At 46.0% G+C, this 17,099-nt stretch overlaps 1 protein-coding gene across 1 annotated transcript in view; it reads right to left on the bottom strand.

Moving 5' to 3' along the window:
- Positions 1–17,099, bottom strand: part of ARHGAP17 (Rho GTPase activating protein 17) — a gene marked incomplete at its 5' end in the record, with an annotated part of 51,239 nt that overhangs the window by 12,489 nt on the left and 21,651 nt on the right. Inside the window, 7 exons of the mRNA XM_040459620.1 lie at positions 1,634–1,803; positions 3,805–4,035; positions 5,993–6,149; positions 8,645–8,736; positions 11,381–11,494; positions 13,722–13,802; positions 15,991–16,072. Of these exons, the coding sequence (XP_040315554.1) occupies positions 1,634–1,803; positions 3,805–4,035; positions 5,993–6,149; positions 8,645–8,736; positions 11,381–11,494; positions 13,722–13,802; positions 15,991–16,072 (927 nt within the window). The remainder of the gene's footprint in view (positions 1–1,633; positions 1,804–3,804; positions 4,036–5,992; positions 6,150–8,644; positions 8,737–11,380; positions 11,495–13,721; positions 13,803–15,990; positions 16,073–17,099) is intronic.

The raw sequence follows: 17,099 nt of genomic DNA, 5'->3' as shown, positions 1-17,099 counted from the left end.
ACCTGAGTGGTAAAAAGGAACCACGTGTGGAACAGAACAGAGAGCCCAGAGATAAGTCCACGCACAGACAGTTGGTCTTTGACACCGAAAACACACAGAGGGGAAAGGACAGTCTCTTCAACAGACGGTGTGGGGAAAAGTGGACATCCACAGGCAAAAGAATAAAATTCATCATCAGGGAAACAGAAATCCAAACCATAATGAGGCACCTCATATCTGTCAGAGTGGCTATTATTAAAAAAAACAACAAAAAAACCACAAAAGAAGTGCTGGCAAAGATGTAGAGAAAATCGAACCCTTATACACTGTTGGTGGGAATACAAGTGGTACCGTCATTATGGAAAAGTGAGGAGACTCCTCAAAATATTAAAAATAGAATTACCATATGATCCAGCAAACCCACCTCTGGGTACTTAGCCAAAAGAACTGAAGTCAGGGTCTCAAAAAGATACTTGCACTCCTGTGTTCACTGCAGCACTGTTCACAATAGTCAAGATATAGAAACAGCCTAAATGTCCATTGATGGATGACTGGATCAAAAATGTGGGATATACATGCACTGGAATATTATTTAGCCTTAAAAAAGAAGGAAATCCTGCCATACACAACAACATGGATGAACCTGGAGGACATTACCCTGGGTGAAATAAGCCGGTCACAGAAAGACAGGACTGCACGAAGTATCTAGAAGAGTCAAGCCCACAGAATCGGAGAGTGGAATGGCAGCTGCCAAGGGCTGGAGAGAGAGCACTGCAGAAGGGGTAACGGAGGGCTGCTAACTAACAGACACAGAGTTCCAGTTACACCAGATGAGTAAGTTCCAGAGGTCTGCCGTACCACAGTGTGCCTGTAGTACTCTTAGAAGTTTAAGAGGGGAGACCTCACGGTAGGTCTTCTTATCCCAATAAAATTTCAAAAGAGCCACGAGAAGATGTTGTGGGTCAGAATGTTCCGGAAGAGAAGACATGGAATGTGGATGCTCTAAAGAGGAAATGAGCTCAGTGCAGGCGAGGAACAGAGAGCAGACCAGTGCTGCTGGCAGCTTGGTGAGAGAGAGCAGTGGTTAAGAGCGGGGCCCAAAGGCAGGCCCGACCACACAGGGCCCACGGGGGAGGTTTACACAGAAGCCGCTGGAGCCTTTCAACTGAGAGATGACACAATCCGCTGTGTTTTCAAACAGTCCCCCTAACTGCCGGGTGGAGGGCTTGCAGGGGTATAGGTGGGGACGATTTGGATCACATGTCAGTGTCAGGACCCAGAAAGCCCTGACCACCATCTTGAGGGTTGCAGACCCGTAAAGCTTGGCTACTACGGAGGCAGTGGTGCTTTCGAAACGGAGGGAGGGCTTGGCCTGCCAGATTCCTGGAAAACTGGGAGCACTGCTTCTGAGAAGCAACCTTCGTTTGTTGGACTTTGTGCCTTAAACATACTCAGCAGTGCCTGTTTCTCTGCTCTCCATTATTTCATTTCTCTTCACTGACTTTGCTCTTAAAATGACTGATTTTTCTGCTTGCCCTTTTATAAGCAGACATGGCCACAATCTGTCGGAAAGCCTTGCAAGTGAATCCCCACGCTAACCCAAGGATGTCTGCACATCCGTCCCTAAGGGAAAGGCGTAAAGGTGGCTACTTACCTCGGCGCAGAGTGTGCGGGCTGGGACCGGCGGAATTGTGCCCTGGGCCGACTGAGAGCTGATGGGAGCCAGCCGCTGTCTGGGCCTGGTTCGGGCCAGCGGCCATCTGACTGTTGCTTCTCCCCGGGGTGGGTGCGGGGGCAGGGGCAGAGTCCTTGGGTTTCGGCGGACTAAGGGGAGCAAAGTCAAGTTAGATGTTGGACGGTCCCAGCTAGAAAGCTAATAAGCAAGCTAAAAATACCAGATCCCAACCAGAGTTCTCACCTCCACAGGCAAGGAGGTGATCTGGAATTTGAAACAGTTCACACTGGGTCTACAAAGCTAGTATTTGTTTGGGGCCACACAGGACTAAATATTTCATGAGATTCATTGCATCAGACTGTCTTTCCACTCTTCTGCCCCTTGAACATCATGATAGAGACCATTTCATAGCAACCAACAAGAAATTTCTAGTTTTGCCTGTACTTAAGATTGGGCAATACTGAAAAACACAAAAGGGCTTTTGGACTTCAAACTAATGAGATTTTGACACATACAGTGTATAAAACAAAGCAAAAGCTGTGGCAAAATACTAGTGCTGTAAATTACAAAGTACTCGGTTATTATCAACAGTTTGGACTTGAGGAAAGAGAAACCCTTTGATCGCTCAAAGTCCGGAGCTGGTTAGCAGCAGGGGAGACGGAGATCGGAACTCGGGCTAGTTCCCGGGTCAGACCCTCTTACACTAAACCTGACAACTACATTTTGTCAGGGTCACCAAACAGTGAATGCCACTAGCCAAGTGTACACAAAAATGTCTACAAAGCATAGAAAACAAAGGCAAACCGAGGACTGACATTCTATTTGTCCATCTGCAGTGAATTCTGATTATTATCTTAAATAATGTATTTAAGCCTTGATTGAATGGGTTGAATGCTAACAGGTACATGAAAATGTGAGGGTTTGCGAGTACTTTTTTCCCAAAGAAAAAAATTTAAGCCAAAACAAAGACGTGTGGAGCAGCGGTTAACGAGACAACACGGAGCCTCAGTTATTTTTCACCAAAATGTGAACTTGCGCAAATTATGGACTAAAAAGGAATTCAGGAAGACGCAGAGAGTCAGAGTTCAGGTGTGACGACCGAACAAGATTCCGCTCTCGTAAGCAGCTGGCTTACGAGGAGGCACTCCCTCCCCATGCAGAGGACAGGAAGTGAGGGAGCTCTCCCGAGGCAGCTTCGTCTCTGCACACAATGTATGCAGAAACAGGTTATCCTTGTTCTGTGCATCTGTTTTACTCAATATGTGATTATTTAGTGCTTTATAGAGGGCCGCGATAAACATTTGAGCACGTGCTCTGCAGAGGGGCTCATCTTTTACAGCAGCTTCCGGTCCGGAACCACCTGAGATACCACTTGAAGTGGCCTCCAGTGGTCATCTGCCTGGGTCAGTGTGGAGAAGTGAATTCGTGCACATTAAACAGAAATCTCAAGTTCAAAGGTCCTCTTTTTTTCAAGCTGCTGTATATTTGTACCCCACTCCAGATGGTTAATCTAAAGGAATCAACAAAAGAGCCTTTTAAGAAAATGTATCATATTTTTTACCTTGTACTCACATTATCAATTTGCCTACGAGACTGAACGCTAGGGGTTGGGAAGGTCTCAGTCACCAACTGCGTCTAGTACAGCGTCCAGTACTCAGTTAGTTATTCAATAAGTCTGACTGGATGGATGGATGGACGGACAGACGGGTGGACGGGTGGGTAGATGGATGGGTGGGTGAGTGGGTGAGTGAATGAATGAATGAATGAATGCCAAGGATACTATAAGTAACTTGCTACATTCAAGTGTTAACCAGTTAGCACACTAGATGGCAACAAGCGAGTGGTCAATGGACATCAAGTGCACATCCAACAGCTAAAAGAGGTTTACAATACTGCTAGCCACCTACTGGCTTCCAGCACCGAAGCAGTACGGTAAAGAATGCAAACGAATGTTGCTTCTTTCGGAAAACAGGAAAGGAAGCAAGCAATTTGCAGTCTTTTTTTCCCCATCCTTTGCCAACCAGAAGAGTGAAGGCGAATCCGGTTCACTCTCTGCCGAGTGATTCTGTGGGCCTGGATGTCGTGCCCACAGGCCAGCCCCTGCGAGAAGGCTGGGGCACCGGGCACCCAGCAGAAGCCGGCCTCCTTACCTGTCGCCCAGGCTTGGCCCCTGCTCCAGTATGCCCGCAGAGGAGGGGACAGCCCCACCCCCTGTGCTGCTTTCAGCCCTAGAGCTCTGGGGAGGGGGCTCTGGGCCCGCAGGAGCCAAGGTGCCGCCATCTGTGGGTGGGAGTGGCGGCTGGAAAGCTGGGGCTATGTGCTTTCTATTTAGAGTGCCACCTCGCCGGTGGGCCTGGAAGTCCATAAGCTTCACACCAAAGCTACACAGAAAGAAGAAACAGTCAACACACCATGCAAGCTGACTACTGAGACAGAAGCCCATCGGTCCACGCGTGTTGAAACCCACACGCGTGGACAGCCCCCCGGTTGCCCAGCATGCAGTGAAGCGGCGCGGACCAGGTTCTCGGCCATCCCTATTACCAAGGCAGGCAGCTCACCCGGGCTTTAAACCTGAGCGAGCCGACAGACCCGGTCCCGATCAGTGTCCTTTCTCAGTCTGGGGGTGAACAGCTGCAAGCCAACAGGCGGGCCTCGTCTCGAGTGAGTGGCATCACGTTAGCCTGCCTAGCTGCGTGCCACCCAAGGGCCACCTCGAGTCTGTGTGTTTGGGGGATGAGGTGGGAGCTGAGTGGGAAGGTTGTGACGCCACCCTGCTTCTTGAGCCGAGATGTAGAAACACTGGTACATGAGTGTGCAAAGAATAGATCTGAAAGGGTCCGTAACCTTGGGAAAAACAGTTGCTTTTGGGAAGAAGATGGCAGTTGGAGGGTGGGGAGGAGGAAGATTCACTTTTCGCTTAAAATTTACTTGATGCGTGAACTTTCAAACTCTTCAGTTTGAAAAATCGAGGCTCATGGCTTCTTGAGCTCATGTTTACTGGGTCAGCTGGTGGGGAGAATCCACCCCGGGGGGTAACCAAGAATCGTTTACTATATGCCAGTCAGACCCGTAACACTGCATTTTGTAACCTAAAGTCCGTGAAGGCTCATTTCGTGGTGGACAGTTTGTCATTGAGCAGTCGGACCAAATGTGTGAATGGGACTGCAGAGAAGTAAGGTCTCGGCACGTAATAAATGCGGGCTTCGGGGGGACCGAGTAGGGAAGGAGAGCCTTCACCGAGGATTAAAAACAACCACTACCGGGGCGCCTGGGTGGCGCAGTCGGTTAAGCGTCCGCCTTCAGCCAGGTCACGATCTCACGGTCCGTGAGTTCGAGCCCCGCGTCGGGCTCTGGGCTGATGGCTCAGAGCCTGGAGCCTGTTTCCGATTCTGTGTCTCCCTCTCTCTCTGCCCCTCCCCCGTTCATGCTCTGTCTCTCTCTGTCCCAAAAATAAATAAAAACGTTGAAAAAAAAAAATTTTTAAAAACAACCACTACCAAGCAAAAGCAAACAAAAAAAGATCATAGCTCGCTACAAGATCGAGCGATCGAAATAGGAGCCTGCTGTTTAGCTGTAATGTCACACCACGTCTGTGATGTTATTACTTATGCGTGTGCAAGAACCGCACGCTACTCAAACAGGCCTAACTTGGCCTTACTGGTGAGAATGGGTGTATTTCATCATACACACTGAGTAGGCTGGCCTCTGAAGACACAAATCGCAAAGAGCCTTACTAACCTTTGAAAATCCCACTAAAATCGCCCATGGAGCACAGCACGGAGACCTACGGTCTCTCACTAGATCTGATACCACCCACCATCTTTTTTTTCTTCCAGAATTGGAAATACTCAAGTTTCTCCAGATGAACATCAGATTCAGTGGTTGGCTTCCACTGAAGGGCCACGTTCTATCCAAAATAGGTCTCTTTAAACACCAAGTCACACAACTTTACTGTGAGAGGTGGGTTATTCTCACACTCGCTCCTGGACATCTGTCCACAATATTTAACTTTTCTCCCCCACCCTCTCTCTTTTCCCCGAGTGCGTTCGGGTGGCTCTGTCATGTGTATGATGCCATCCCACAGACCACCAAGGAAAGCCTGGCCGCACATGGTCTGGATGTTAGTAGACAAGCTACCCATCTGTCTTACGTAAGTCATATTAATGTTTGGAATGAACTAGAGCAAAGTTCCTTAAATATCCGGACCTAACAATCACGGGGGCATAGTGGGCCATTGTCACGACAGGTCGGCTGAGGCCGGACCAGATACCGAGGGTTCAACCATCCTTCTACATGACATCTGCCGCTGGATGCGAGTGAACAGCTCTGGACACACACCTCTCCTTCTTCACCAAGTCCCCTTCCATTACTGCCATGCTGGCAGGTCGTTTCCTCTCGAGGGTCCCTGAGTCACAGTCATTTCCAGTGTGAGATGAGTGATTGGAATTTGGGGTGACGAGAGGCACGAATGCTTCTGAGACGTTAAATTCCACCTCTGCAACAAGAGAAAGAAACAAGTGTACAGGCACACCTCGGAGACGCTGCAGGTGCGCCGTCCGACCACTGCAACAAGGCGAATATCGCGATAAAGCAAGTATCACGATAAAGTGAATACCCCAATAAAATGAGTATCGTAATGAAGCAAGTCAAGTGACTTTTTTGGTTTCCCAGAGCATATGAAAGTTAGGTTCACTCTATACTGTCATCTATTCAGCATGTAATAGCATTATGTCTAAAAACACAACGTGTATACTTGAAATAGAAAGTACCTTATTGTTAGGGTGCTTGGGTGGCTCAGTCGGTTAAGTGACCAACCCTTGATCTCAGCTCAGGTCATGATCTCACAGTTCACGGGTTCAAGTCCTGCATTGGGCTCTGCACTGACGGCACGGAGCCTGCTTGGGATTCTCTCTTTCTCCCTCTCTCTCTGCCCCTCCCCCAACCTTGCTTTCTTTCTCTTTCTCTCAAAATAAATTCACTTGTCTTTTAAAACGATTTTATTCTTGGGGCGCCTGGGTGGCACAGTCGGTTAAGCGTCCGACTTCAGCCAGGTCACGATCTCGCGGTCCGGAAGTTCGAGCCCCGCGTCGGGCTCTGGGCTGATGGCTCAGAGCCTGGAGCCTGTTTCCGATTCTGTGTCTCCCTCTCTCTCTGCCCCTCGCCCGTTCATGCTCTGTCTCTCTCTGTCCCAAAAATAAATAAATGTTGAAAAAAAAAATTTAAAAAAACGATTTTATTCTTAAGAAATGCTAACTATCATCTGAGCTCTCAGTGAGTCGTAATCACTGATCACAGATCACTACAACAAATATAATGAGAAAATTTGAAATACCACAAGAATTACCATAATGTGACAGAGACACGAGATGAGCAAATGCTGTCAGAAAAACGGCACCGACAGACATGCCCAATGCAGGGTTACCACAAGCCTTGTCTGTAAAATAATGCAGTATCGAGACGCGCAATAAAGCAAAGCGCCATAAAATGAGGTTTGCCCGTGTGTGCCAAGAGAGCATATGGGGGCACAGAGCTTTAAAACTCCCTCTGCAACGAGGGCCTCATTCTTCAGCCCCTCCATTGCTTCGCAAGTGGCACCCCTGCACTCTCCTCTTAAGAATGGTTGCCAAGGGGTACCTGGGTGGCTCTGTCGGTTAAGTGTCCCACTCTCGATTTTGGCTCAGGTCACGGGCTGGTGGTTCGTGAGATTGAGCCCCACGTTGGGCTTGGTGCTGGGTGTGGAGCCTGCTTGGGATTCTTTCTCCCTCTCTCTCTCTCTCTCTCTCTGGCCCTCCCTCTTTTGTGCTGGTTCTATCTAGTAATTAAAAAAACAAAACAAAACAAAAAGAATGGTTTCCCAAGCCAGGGGAGGTAAAATGAAGGAACTAGAGATAAGGAAGGGGTGTGATTCAGAATGTAACTTACACGATCCCTCTGCTTTCTTCTTTGTTAAAAAAAAAAAAATCATGGAATATGGACAAGGGCAATAAGCATGGATTACTGCTTTGGATAAAAAAATGAAAAGTATTTACATTTTGATTATAAAATGCAAATAAAAGGCAACACCAACTCTGTACTGCCTGAAGCAGTTTTTCCAAGACTCGTTTTCCCAAAGAAATCTTGGGCAGAATGCCAGGATTCACTCAGACATCACGTATTTGTTGAGCAGCCTACATGAGGGAGGTGGGATTCTTGATGGTAAAGAAGAGGTGAGCCTGGCCTGGGGTCATTCACAGAGCTCACAGAATAAGGGGCGGGGGTCTGGACTCCCAAAACATGCCGACCAGTGGCCCCAAAGAGGGTCGTGGAAACTCTGAGGATCCCAGGACTACAACAGACGCAGTTTGAAAATCTACGGCCTGTAGACTGAAATCCTACTTCTCTGACATGCCAACTCCGACCTTCACAAAATGGCTCCAATCCACCTATCCTGTGTTACCTTCCACCTTTACGAAAAAACCAGCTCTCTGCCTAGAGAAACAAAAAGAGGTCTTCCCAGTGGAAAACTGCATATTCAGTGTCACCTCTTCTACAAAGCAGTCCCTGGTTCTTTGTGCCCAGCATCTGACTTTGTCAAACTATCCGCCTTTCCTTCTCACTCGCCATGTGTTACAACATCTGTTTATGTGTCCTTCTCCAAGGGCCAATTTCCTCCAGGGGACAGCATGTCACCACCAGCATGTGGTGCCTAGTGGGTATTCCAGTATACGCTGGTTAGAGCGAACAACTCCAGTGTTAAGTGAAACAAAGCGAAACACAAAATAATGTGGTGGCCAATACGTCAAAGATGAATGTAAGCGGTCTATTTTACACTTGATCTTAGCCAAAAGGCCGAGAAGCGATTGTAAGCGGTCTATTTTAAAAAGAAACGCGAAAAAGGGAAACCAGTTAGGTAATGGTGAAGGGATTACTGATGCATTTTCTTCTCGGAAGAATTTCTTATACTGTTATTGTGTTGCTTGGGCAGTCAGTGAAGTTGGAAAGGTGAATTACCTTCAGGGAAGAACCAGTCGGCGTGCTGAATGATGGGCTCAATGACCGCAACCACGTGGACAGATGTGGCCGCTGCCATTTCAGCTAGCGACCTGCAAAGGACATTCACAAAGTCAAAGTGCTTCCCCCAGGCAGGTTGTGTCACGGCAGTGTAATTACTTTAAAACGATAAAATCTTCAAGCACAAGTGCAAAAATTAGATGCACGGGGCTCTGACCTAGGAGTGTGGCGGTGATGCCCCAGGAGGAAAAACTACCCCACTTGATTATCACTCCTTGGTCTGCGTGCACCGTGTTAACAGCGAGTGAGCCAGTGAACAACAGTGATCAGTCCAAATGCTGATTTTAAGTTGGTTCGGAACAGGATGTCAACCAGGCATTTTCCCACCGTGTTCCCACCGTGTTGCCCGTGGTAGTTATCTTGTAAGACCCGAGATACCACCACCAGTTTTGGCACCACATACAGCAGAAAGTATGTATTGTTTTGCTGTGCCCTCGTATCAGAAAGCCTGAGCCCCCACAGTAAACACAGTATTAAGGGGGCACCTGGGTGGCTCAGTCGGTTAAGCATCTGACTCTTGCTTTCGGCTCAGGTCATGATCTCACGGTTCGTGGGTTCGAGCCCTGTGTCAGGCTCTGTGCTGACAGTTCAGGGCCTGCTTGGGACTCTCTCTCTCTCCCTCTCTCTCTCTGCCTCTCCTCTGCTCTCACTCTCTCAAAATGAATAAATAAACTTTAAAAAAAAAAAGCCCACAGAATAAAGGCTGTGATATCTGGTCCCAAGATGCGTGTTCAGAAGTTGACAGTGTGAATGTCAGGGCTCAAAAGGAAGAAAATAAGAATCACTATCCCCGCTGTCAAGGAGCTCACGTTCCAGTTCAGAGTCAGAACACCACAGAAGCCAAGAAGCTGTGAAGGCCTGACACCCAGGGAGCCCCCACGTGCTTCAGTGAACTCACCTCACTGAACTCAATGTTTACAACACGGACTGTTACAAGGTCTGGGTCATAAATGAGGACACTGAACCCCCAAGAGGCTGGAGCCCTTGCCTGACTGCCCCAAACCTCCCTCTATACCCCTCTGACCTCTCTTCCCACCGGGAAGAACATCTTCACCCCCATTACCAATCAAGCAAACGTTCTAGCTCCTTTCAAATTCCAGCTTAAAATGCAAGCACGGTTGTATATTTTCCCCACTGCCCACTCAGTCCTCCCTTCCGTCCTTCTGGATTCTGATTGCCCTTGTGCCTTAGAACCCTGCTGGACTAGGGAGCAACTCTTCACTCATGATCTCAGCCAAGTTTTCTTTTTGAGGAGATACTATCTGCTGATTGATTTGCAAGACCTTTCAATATATTCTGGGCACTTCTGGAGGAACTCCTTCATAGTTCGTGAATTACCATTTGCTTAAGGTGCTTTCTGACATTTAGAAGTTTGTAGCTGTTGAGACAAATCTATTCATTTTTAAATTGTTTACACCAATTTTATGTTTCAAAAAGACCTCTATCCCAAAAGGCAGTAAGTATCTACCTGCCATGTGTATGGCATCACTTTTTATATAATTAATCCTTTGGTCTACCTGGAATTTATTGGCTGTAAGATATGATGTATGTAGTTAACTTTGTATATCAACGTAGCGTTAGTTTTGCTTTATGATATTGGATCTTTTTAAGTAATCTTATACGTAATGGTTGGGCGGGCCTGAGTGAATAAATAAATGAAAAAAAGAGAAAGGTTTTAATTCAGAAAGTCACTGCATTTTTTTTTAATGGAGATGAGGACTGCCCATGATTTTCCAATATGAAGAAACATGGAGGGAGTCCTGGGGTGGTGGGGAAGGTTCGGGATGTGGCCTGGGGGTCCCATGACTTCCCTGCTGTGCAAACTTAGGCAAGTTACTGGTCCTCTTCTGTAAAAATGAGGACAGAAGCACCTATTAGAAAGGTTATTCGTGAGAATTGAAATGAGGTTAATTATTATGCCCCTGGACAGAGTAAATGTCAGTGTCAGTGATTTTCCAGGAGCTTTCTAGCTGGTCTCCCTGACCCCTCTCCTCCAATCCACATTTCTCAGTGCCAGCAAATTATCTTTCCAAATATGGTTGGATGAAGTCATTCTTCTGCTTAGAAACCCTGATGCCTCCCTGACCACTTATGATCCCTTAAATTCGTTCTAAACCTCAGCAAGATACGTGAGGCTCTTCAGAACCTGGCTCTGGCTGCATAATCCCCAGTCACAGTCTCCTGGCCCCTGATTATACAAGACCATATGACAGCACTCCCAGCCCCAAATTAGCAACCAGACCCTTCCATGCCTGCAATGACTTTGCTTATCTGGTCGTACCTGCAGGAAGGTATTCATTCATCCAAGTACAGCCCAAGTGCCGTGCGAGGCTCTCCCTGAACTTCTCAGCCTGAGCTGTGTTCCTTCAGTAAGTACCATGGTCATCCAACTTTATAACATCTGTGACAGCATCCCCACGAGCACAGACTATGTGCAGAGCTCATCACTGTGCCACAGCTGTTCATCTGCCTGACTGCCCAAGAGTGGGACCCTCTGAGGACTGTGCATGTGACCAGCACCGGGGACAGGACCCAGTTCATAGCTGTGTTCCAAGAATGTTGGCTAAATGGAAAAACCCAAGTTCAGAAGCGCAACTCTGAAGTGCATCTTACACCAGAATGTATTCCCACCAGGTGGAGAGAAGAGATGAATCCAGGCATACGGGGAAGACTTACCCTTCGTTTTTAGCCCATAGTAAGTTAGGGCCTAACACAATTGCAATGTTGCTGGGAGTCATTTTATTAATGTCGCTGGTCTGGGCAAGCTTTGCAAGGAACTTGATTAAATACCTATGGAAGAAACGAGAAGAGAGGAAGCACGTACTCTGAAACCTTTGCACTTATAGCATCCTCCTGCCCACATGCTCAGTTCCAGATGGCTCAGGTGCTAACTGCAGAGTGCCGCTAAATCAGAATCTGCCTCAGGTTCAGTATTTTACAAAGTCCTGTGTTCTTTGCTTCAGAGAACAGAAAGCCCCACGTTAGGGCTTGGAAGAGGAAAAGAGCTCACGTGTAAACCTCAATGAGTCAATCCCTATTTACTGTATATTTCTAATCCATTTCTCCTTTATGCCCTACCTATGTACCCCTCAATTACAATATGATTAGCTGTGGGCTCAATATATTTTAATACAAACATAAAAAAATACAAGTATAGGTACACTGCTTAAAGGAAATCGTATTTGAAAATGCTTTATGTGGTAATTATGAAAATCTCCAATTTACCATATAAATATACTCTCTTCTATATAAGCACAGCACCTCAGGGGCACCTGGGTGGCTCAGGCTATGATTTCGAGGTTTGTGAGTTCAAGCCCTGCATTGGGCTCTGTGCTGTCAGTGCAGAGCCTGCTTGAAATCCTCTCTCTGGGCCCCGCCCCCTCTCTCAAGATAAATAAATAAACTTAAAAAAAATTATCTCTGCCTCTACCCTGCTTGTTCTTTCTTTCAAAATAAATAAACAAACTTAAAAATAATTAAAAAAAAAAAAAAGCGGGGGGGGGGCACGTGGGTGGCTCAGTTGGTTAAGCATCTGACTCTTGATTTCAGCTCGGGTCATGATCTCACAGTTCATGAGCAGGGCTCTACGCTGTGGTGCAGAGCCTGTTTGGGACTCTCTCTGTCTCCCGTGTCTCTCTTTGCCTCCACCCCACTTGCTCTCTCTTTCAAAACAAATAAAAAAAAACTAAAAAAAATTTTTAAATACATAAATTATAATATATCCATACAGTAGAGTACTATGCAGCCATAAAAAATTGTTATGTACTGATATGGAAAAATCTTTAGGATGTATATCCAACAAAGAAGTTAAAGAGAATGATGCATACAATATATACTACCATTTGGTTTTTTTAAAAAAAGGGAAGCATGTAAGAGAAAGAAATGTATGTAAGTGTATATATGTGAGAGATTCTTCTCTGTACAGCTTTTGAATTTTGAACTATGGGAACATACTCCCTATTACAAATACAATTAGTAAAAATTATAAAGAGTAAAATAAACAAAAAAAGAAGCCAAATCCCAAAGTTCCACCATAGTTCTACCCAAGACTATCTGTAATCCCAGGCTGGGTGTGCTAAATGAAGCAATGAAGGTTACTAAAAATATTAACATATTCCTAAGGCAAAGTTGATACTTAAGGTATTAAAAGGGAATATTTAGCTTAGTTTAGTGGTAGAATCCAGGACTGAAATTAAAGGTCGGGTAACATACCAGAAATTTCACAAGTATTTGTCATTTTGAGCCAAGTCCCCTGTACAAAATTCTCTTTGGTTTTCAATGACTTAGGGCTACCTTTTATCCTCTCTATGCTTCTTCAGAGTCACATTTTAAGTCAAAAGGAAAATAGAGGTTAAATTCTAGAAATTTATTCTGTGGTAAATTTTCTTAGAAACCTAGCTATTCCGTAAAGCAATACATCATCTCCAGTTCTTGACCTTTCATTTAATGGGATGATTTATGCTCTATTAAAGATAAATTTATGTAGCGTATAAAAACACTTTTGCAGAAAATAGAATTATTAATTTTTGCCTTTTACATGCTGGAAAATCTTATTTATTTACTTACTTATTTGCTTGCTTATTTACTTACTTATTTACCCATCCATCCACCCATCCATCTATCTCTATCCCCAATGTGGGGCTTGACTCACAACCCCAACCCCAAGATCAGGAGTCACATGTTCCACCAACTAAGCCAGCCCAGCGTGCCCCCATAGAACAACTTAGACTCTGAATCCAACGTGCAGTCAAGCCAACTTTTCACGAGAACCTTCTTCCCCGTAGCTGCAGTGGTAAACTGACCAGGTGACTCACGTGTTTGTGCAGATGCAATGCAGGTGCTTCACGTGCAGCACGATAACACACAACAAATCCCATGCCCTGCGCCCCCCGGCACCCTCCAAAGCACTTCTGTAGTGCGCTTGAATTAAGTGGCCTCTGCTGCAGGTGGAACCTTTCTTTACTCCAGAGTCACTGTAGCTTGGTAGCTTAATTTGCAGAATGCTGGTCATTCGTACCTGAAGTTAACAAAATTTTGTGGTGGCAACTTCTGACATGTTCTCCATAAATCTTGAAGTTTTTTGTCTTGATCCTGCACACTGAGGAAAAAAAAAACCCGGTATTCATAACTCTTTATCAAAACACCTATCAGTAACACCTGTGTCAACAGGCTACATTAACAGCAATGTCTTCGTTGACAGAGAAAGCACAGTTGTGACACAGGGTAGATTTGGAAATAAATAAATTTGGAGTCAGATACCAACTAAATATTTAACTCTGGGCAGTTGGTTAGCCTCACTGAGACTCAATCTCCTGACGTGCCCAACAGGGGATGAGAGTGTTGATTCCACCGAGTGACTGTGAGTTTCCAGAAGCATCGCCGTGCAAACTGCCCGTGCCAATGCTCGGCACTCGTGAGACAAGACACCACCGAAAATTCTGTCTAGAAAACGCGTATCTCTGTGTGTGGCTTCATGGAGCCCAGATCTCTTGTCGGCCCAGCCACACATGAGGTGGCCAAGCTCCCAGGCACCCAGGTACCAGTGTCTTTCCCTGCCCTTCATGCCACTCCAAAAGTCTCCAGGCCAAGAAGCCCTTTTCTGTGCTGAAGCATTTGCAGGAGCTCTTCTGCTCTACAGTTCCAACACACAAACTTTCACAGATACAAAAAAGGGCCAGATGAGATCAGTCACCCCTGCCCGCCAGGAGGAGAGCACGTTAGAAGTTGCCCACACAATACACCTTTGGATCTAAAACATCCTCCACAACTGAAGCAATCTGGAGTTACAAGAAGGGGTCAAACGTAATTATACTTTAAGTAAGCTTCACGCCCCATGTGCAGCCCAACACAGGGCTTGAGCTCACGACCCTGAGATCAAGACCTGAGCTAAGATCAAGAGTAGGATACTTAACGTACTGAGCCACCCAGGCACCCCAAACACAATGATACTTTAAAGGCCAGTCGATGTGTCACCGGGATGGGATGGTGGCCATGCTGACATTCCATTGATATGGAATCAATACACCAATAAACAGATACCTTCTTTGAAAAGTGTATTTCCTCACAGGGATGAGTTTGAGAGTCTCAGAACTGAGAGAAGAATCAAGTTCGGGAGGAGTAGAGGCTACCTAAGAAAAGAGACCCCAGAAAGCTCCCCTACCTGCCACTGATGTTGGGTTCCATTTATTCAGCCCCACAAACATGGACCCTTACAACAGGTTGGGCCACACGCAGGTTCCAAGGATATGACCACAACTAAGAACTTATTCTGACTTTAAAAACCTCGTCACCTACCCAGGACGTGTTTCGCATTCTGTGGCCACAAAGGTTCTGGTGCAAATGCGGTTAAAACGATGGGGCAGCCCCACCTCCTGTTGCAACCGAGCTCATCAGACCCAGCGGCCCATCTGCTGGGAATGGGTGACAGTGGCTAAAGACGGGGAAGGGGTGGAGGGGAAGGGAGATTTGTTCCTCTTCCCTTAGGGGTGAGGAATTAGGGACCTGCCGGAGGAGGTGAGTCAGAACCGTGAGGCACAAGCTAACAGGGAGGCAGGCTGGTGGGCCAGATCGAAGCCCCTGGGACTTTTTGGACAAAGCTGCCAGCGGCTCCTGGACAGACTGAAGCTGAGGGTGGAGGGGAAGGGACAAAGATAGAGGCACAGTCTTTGGACTGTGGGTCTTTAGACAGGTCTGGGTCTAAATTCCCACTCTGCCAATTACTTGCTGTTACCTTGGCCCTGTTCCTCCCCAAGCCTCAGTTTCCACGTCTGTAAAATAAGGATAATGGCATCTTCCCTTTAGGTCATTGATTGTGGATTACAGGAGGTAATGGGTACAAAGATTAGTAGGTACTTAGGACACAGTAAATGCTCAGCAAGTGTAAACTGTCATGACTGGTGCCATCAACATTGTATTATTGCCCTGCTGAGTGTCCACAGTTCACCAGGCACATCGCCACTGATCACTATGTCACCTGTCCCCGTTATAGGGCTGTCTTCATTATAAAAGGGGCTTGGGATCAGCTGATCTATGAGTGCGGGTTCCACTATATGTCTTCATCGACATACATCACACGTATTGAAGCCAATGCACTAGGGGTGACTTTCCTATACTAATAATCATACTCACACTCAATATTTTCACCCTAAACTTAAGAGCATGCTAAATAACGAATGTGCTATTTTAATGTTATTCTATATCCCCCAAGAGTAAGATAATTCACGAAGGCAACATAATATTCCATAATATTCCTTTAACTTATAAAACTCCGTGTTCTTTAAACTTACCTTGCCACTTGGGTCCATTCTTCATACAGACTGAAGGTCATCAAAGGTTCAGGTAATTCCCGTAAATAGGACTTTAAAGCACCTGGAATTATTAACACTCACTTTGAGTATGTCCAGGGGTAAGCATGGGAATCTGGGATGTGTTACTTTGCAAGCTGAAATGATCTTAGTTACCACCTTCCGAGAGTATCTAGAACAAGCCACTAACCAGCGGGAGTGGCTAGAGAATTAGGTGCTCCTAAAACAAATTCTGTCTCTTGCATAATATAGAGAGGGATCAATGGAAAATAAAATTAGCTTCAAAGTCACCTTCTAATAGACATCACTTCCCCAGGAAGATCTCGAGTCTGAAGGTGAAAGAAGGGAAGGAAAGGGGCACTTGGGGTCTCAGTCAGTTGAACATCTGACTTCAGCTCAGGTCATGATCTTACGGTTCATGGGTTCGAGTCCCTTGTCGGGCTCTGTGCTGACAGCTCAGAGCCTGGAGCCTGCTTCAGATTCTGTCTCCCTCTCTCTCTGCCCCTCCCCTGTTTGTGCTCTCTCACTCAAAAATAAACATTAAAAAAATTTTTTTTTATTAAAAAAAAAAGAAGGGAAGGAAATACAAGCATGTCTCCAAATATCTGGATTATAAACCACCTTTACCTTTTACATAATAATCAGGAAAACAAAGAAACAAATAAACCCTCCAGAACAGAAAAGACGTGTGTGTGTGTGTGTGTGTGTGTGTGTGTGTGTACACTCAGCTTTTTAAAAAAGTTTTATTCATTTAAGTAATCTCTACACCCCATGTGGGGTTCGAACCCATGACCCTAAGATCAAGAGTTGCACACTGTTCTATTTGTCCTTTCAGTTTTTTCCAATTAAACTTATATAGGGAGACCATTTCAATTTTATGTCACTTAAACCTAAAATGAAAAAAAAAATTTTTTTAAGTAGGCTCCATACTCAGCACAGAACCCAACGCAGGGCTTGAACGTCTGACCCTGGGATCATGACCTGAGCTGAGATCAAGAGTCGGATGCTTAACTGACTGAGCCACCCAGGCGCCCCCAGAACTGGATTTTTGACTGATGCTCTGTCTGAGATGCGACCTGCCACCCACCCTG

The sequence above is a fragment of the Herpailurus yagouaroundi genome, unplaced genomic scaffold, assembly GCF_014898765.1.
Source record: "Herpailurus yagouaroundi ecotype Mexico unplaced genomic scaffold, PumYag 222, whole genome shotgun sequence".
In the NCBI taxonomy this organism is placed as follows: domain Eukaryota; kingdom Metazoa; phylum Chordata; class Mammalia; order Carnivora; family Felidae; genus Herpailurus; species Herpailurus yagouaroundi.
The sequence above is the reverse complement of the archived record's forward strand: the minus strand, read 5'-3'. Positions and strand labels throughout refer to the sequence as shown.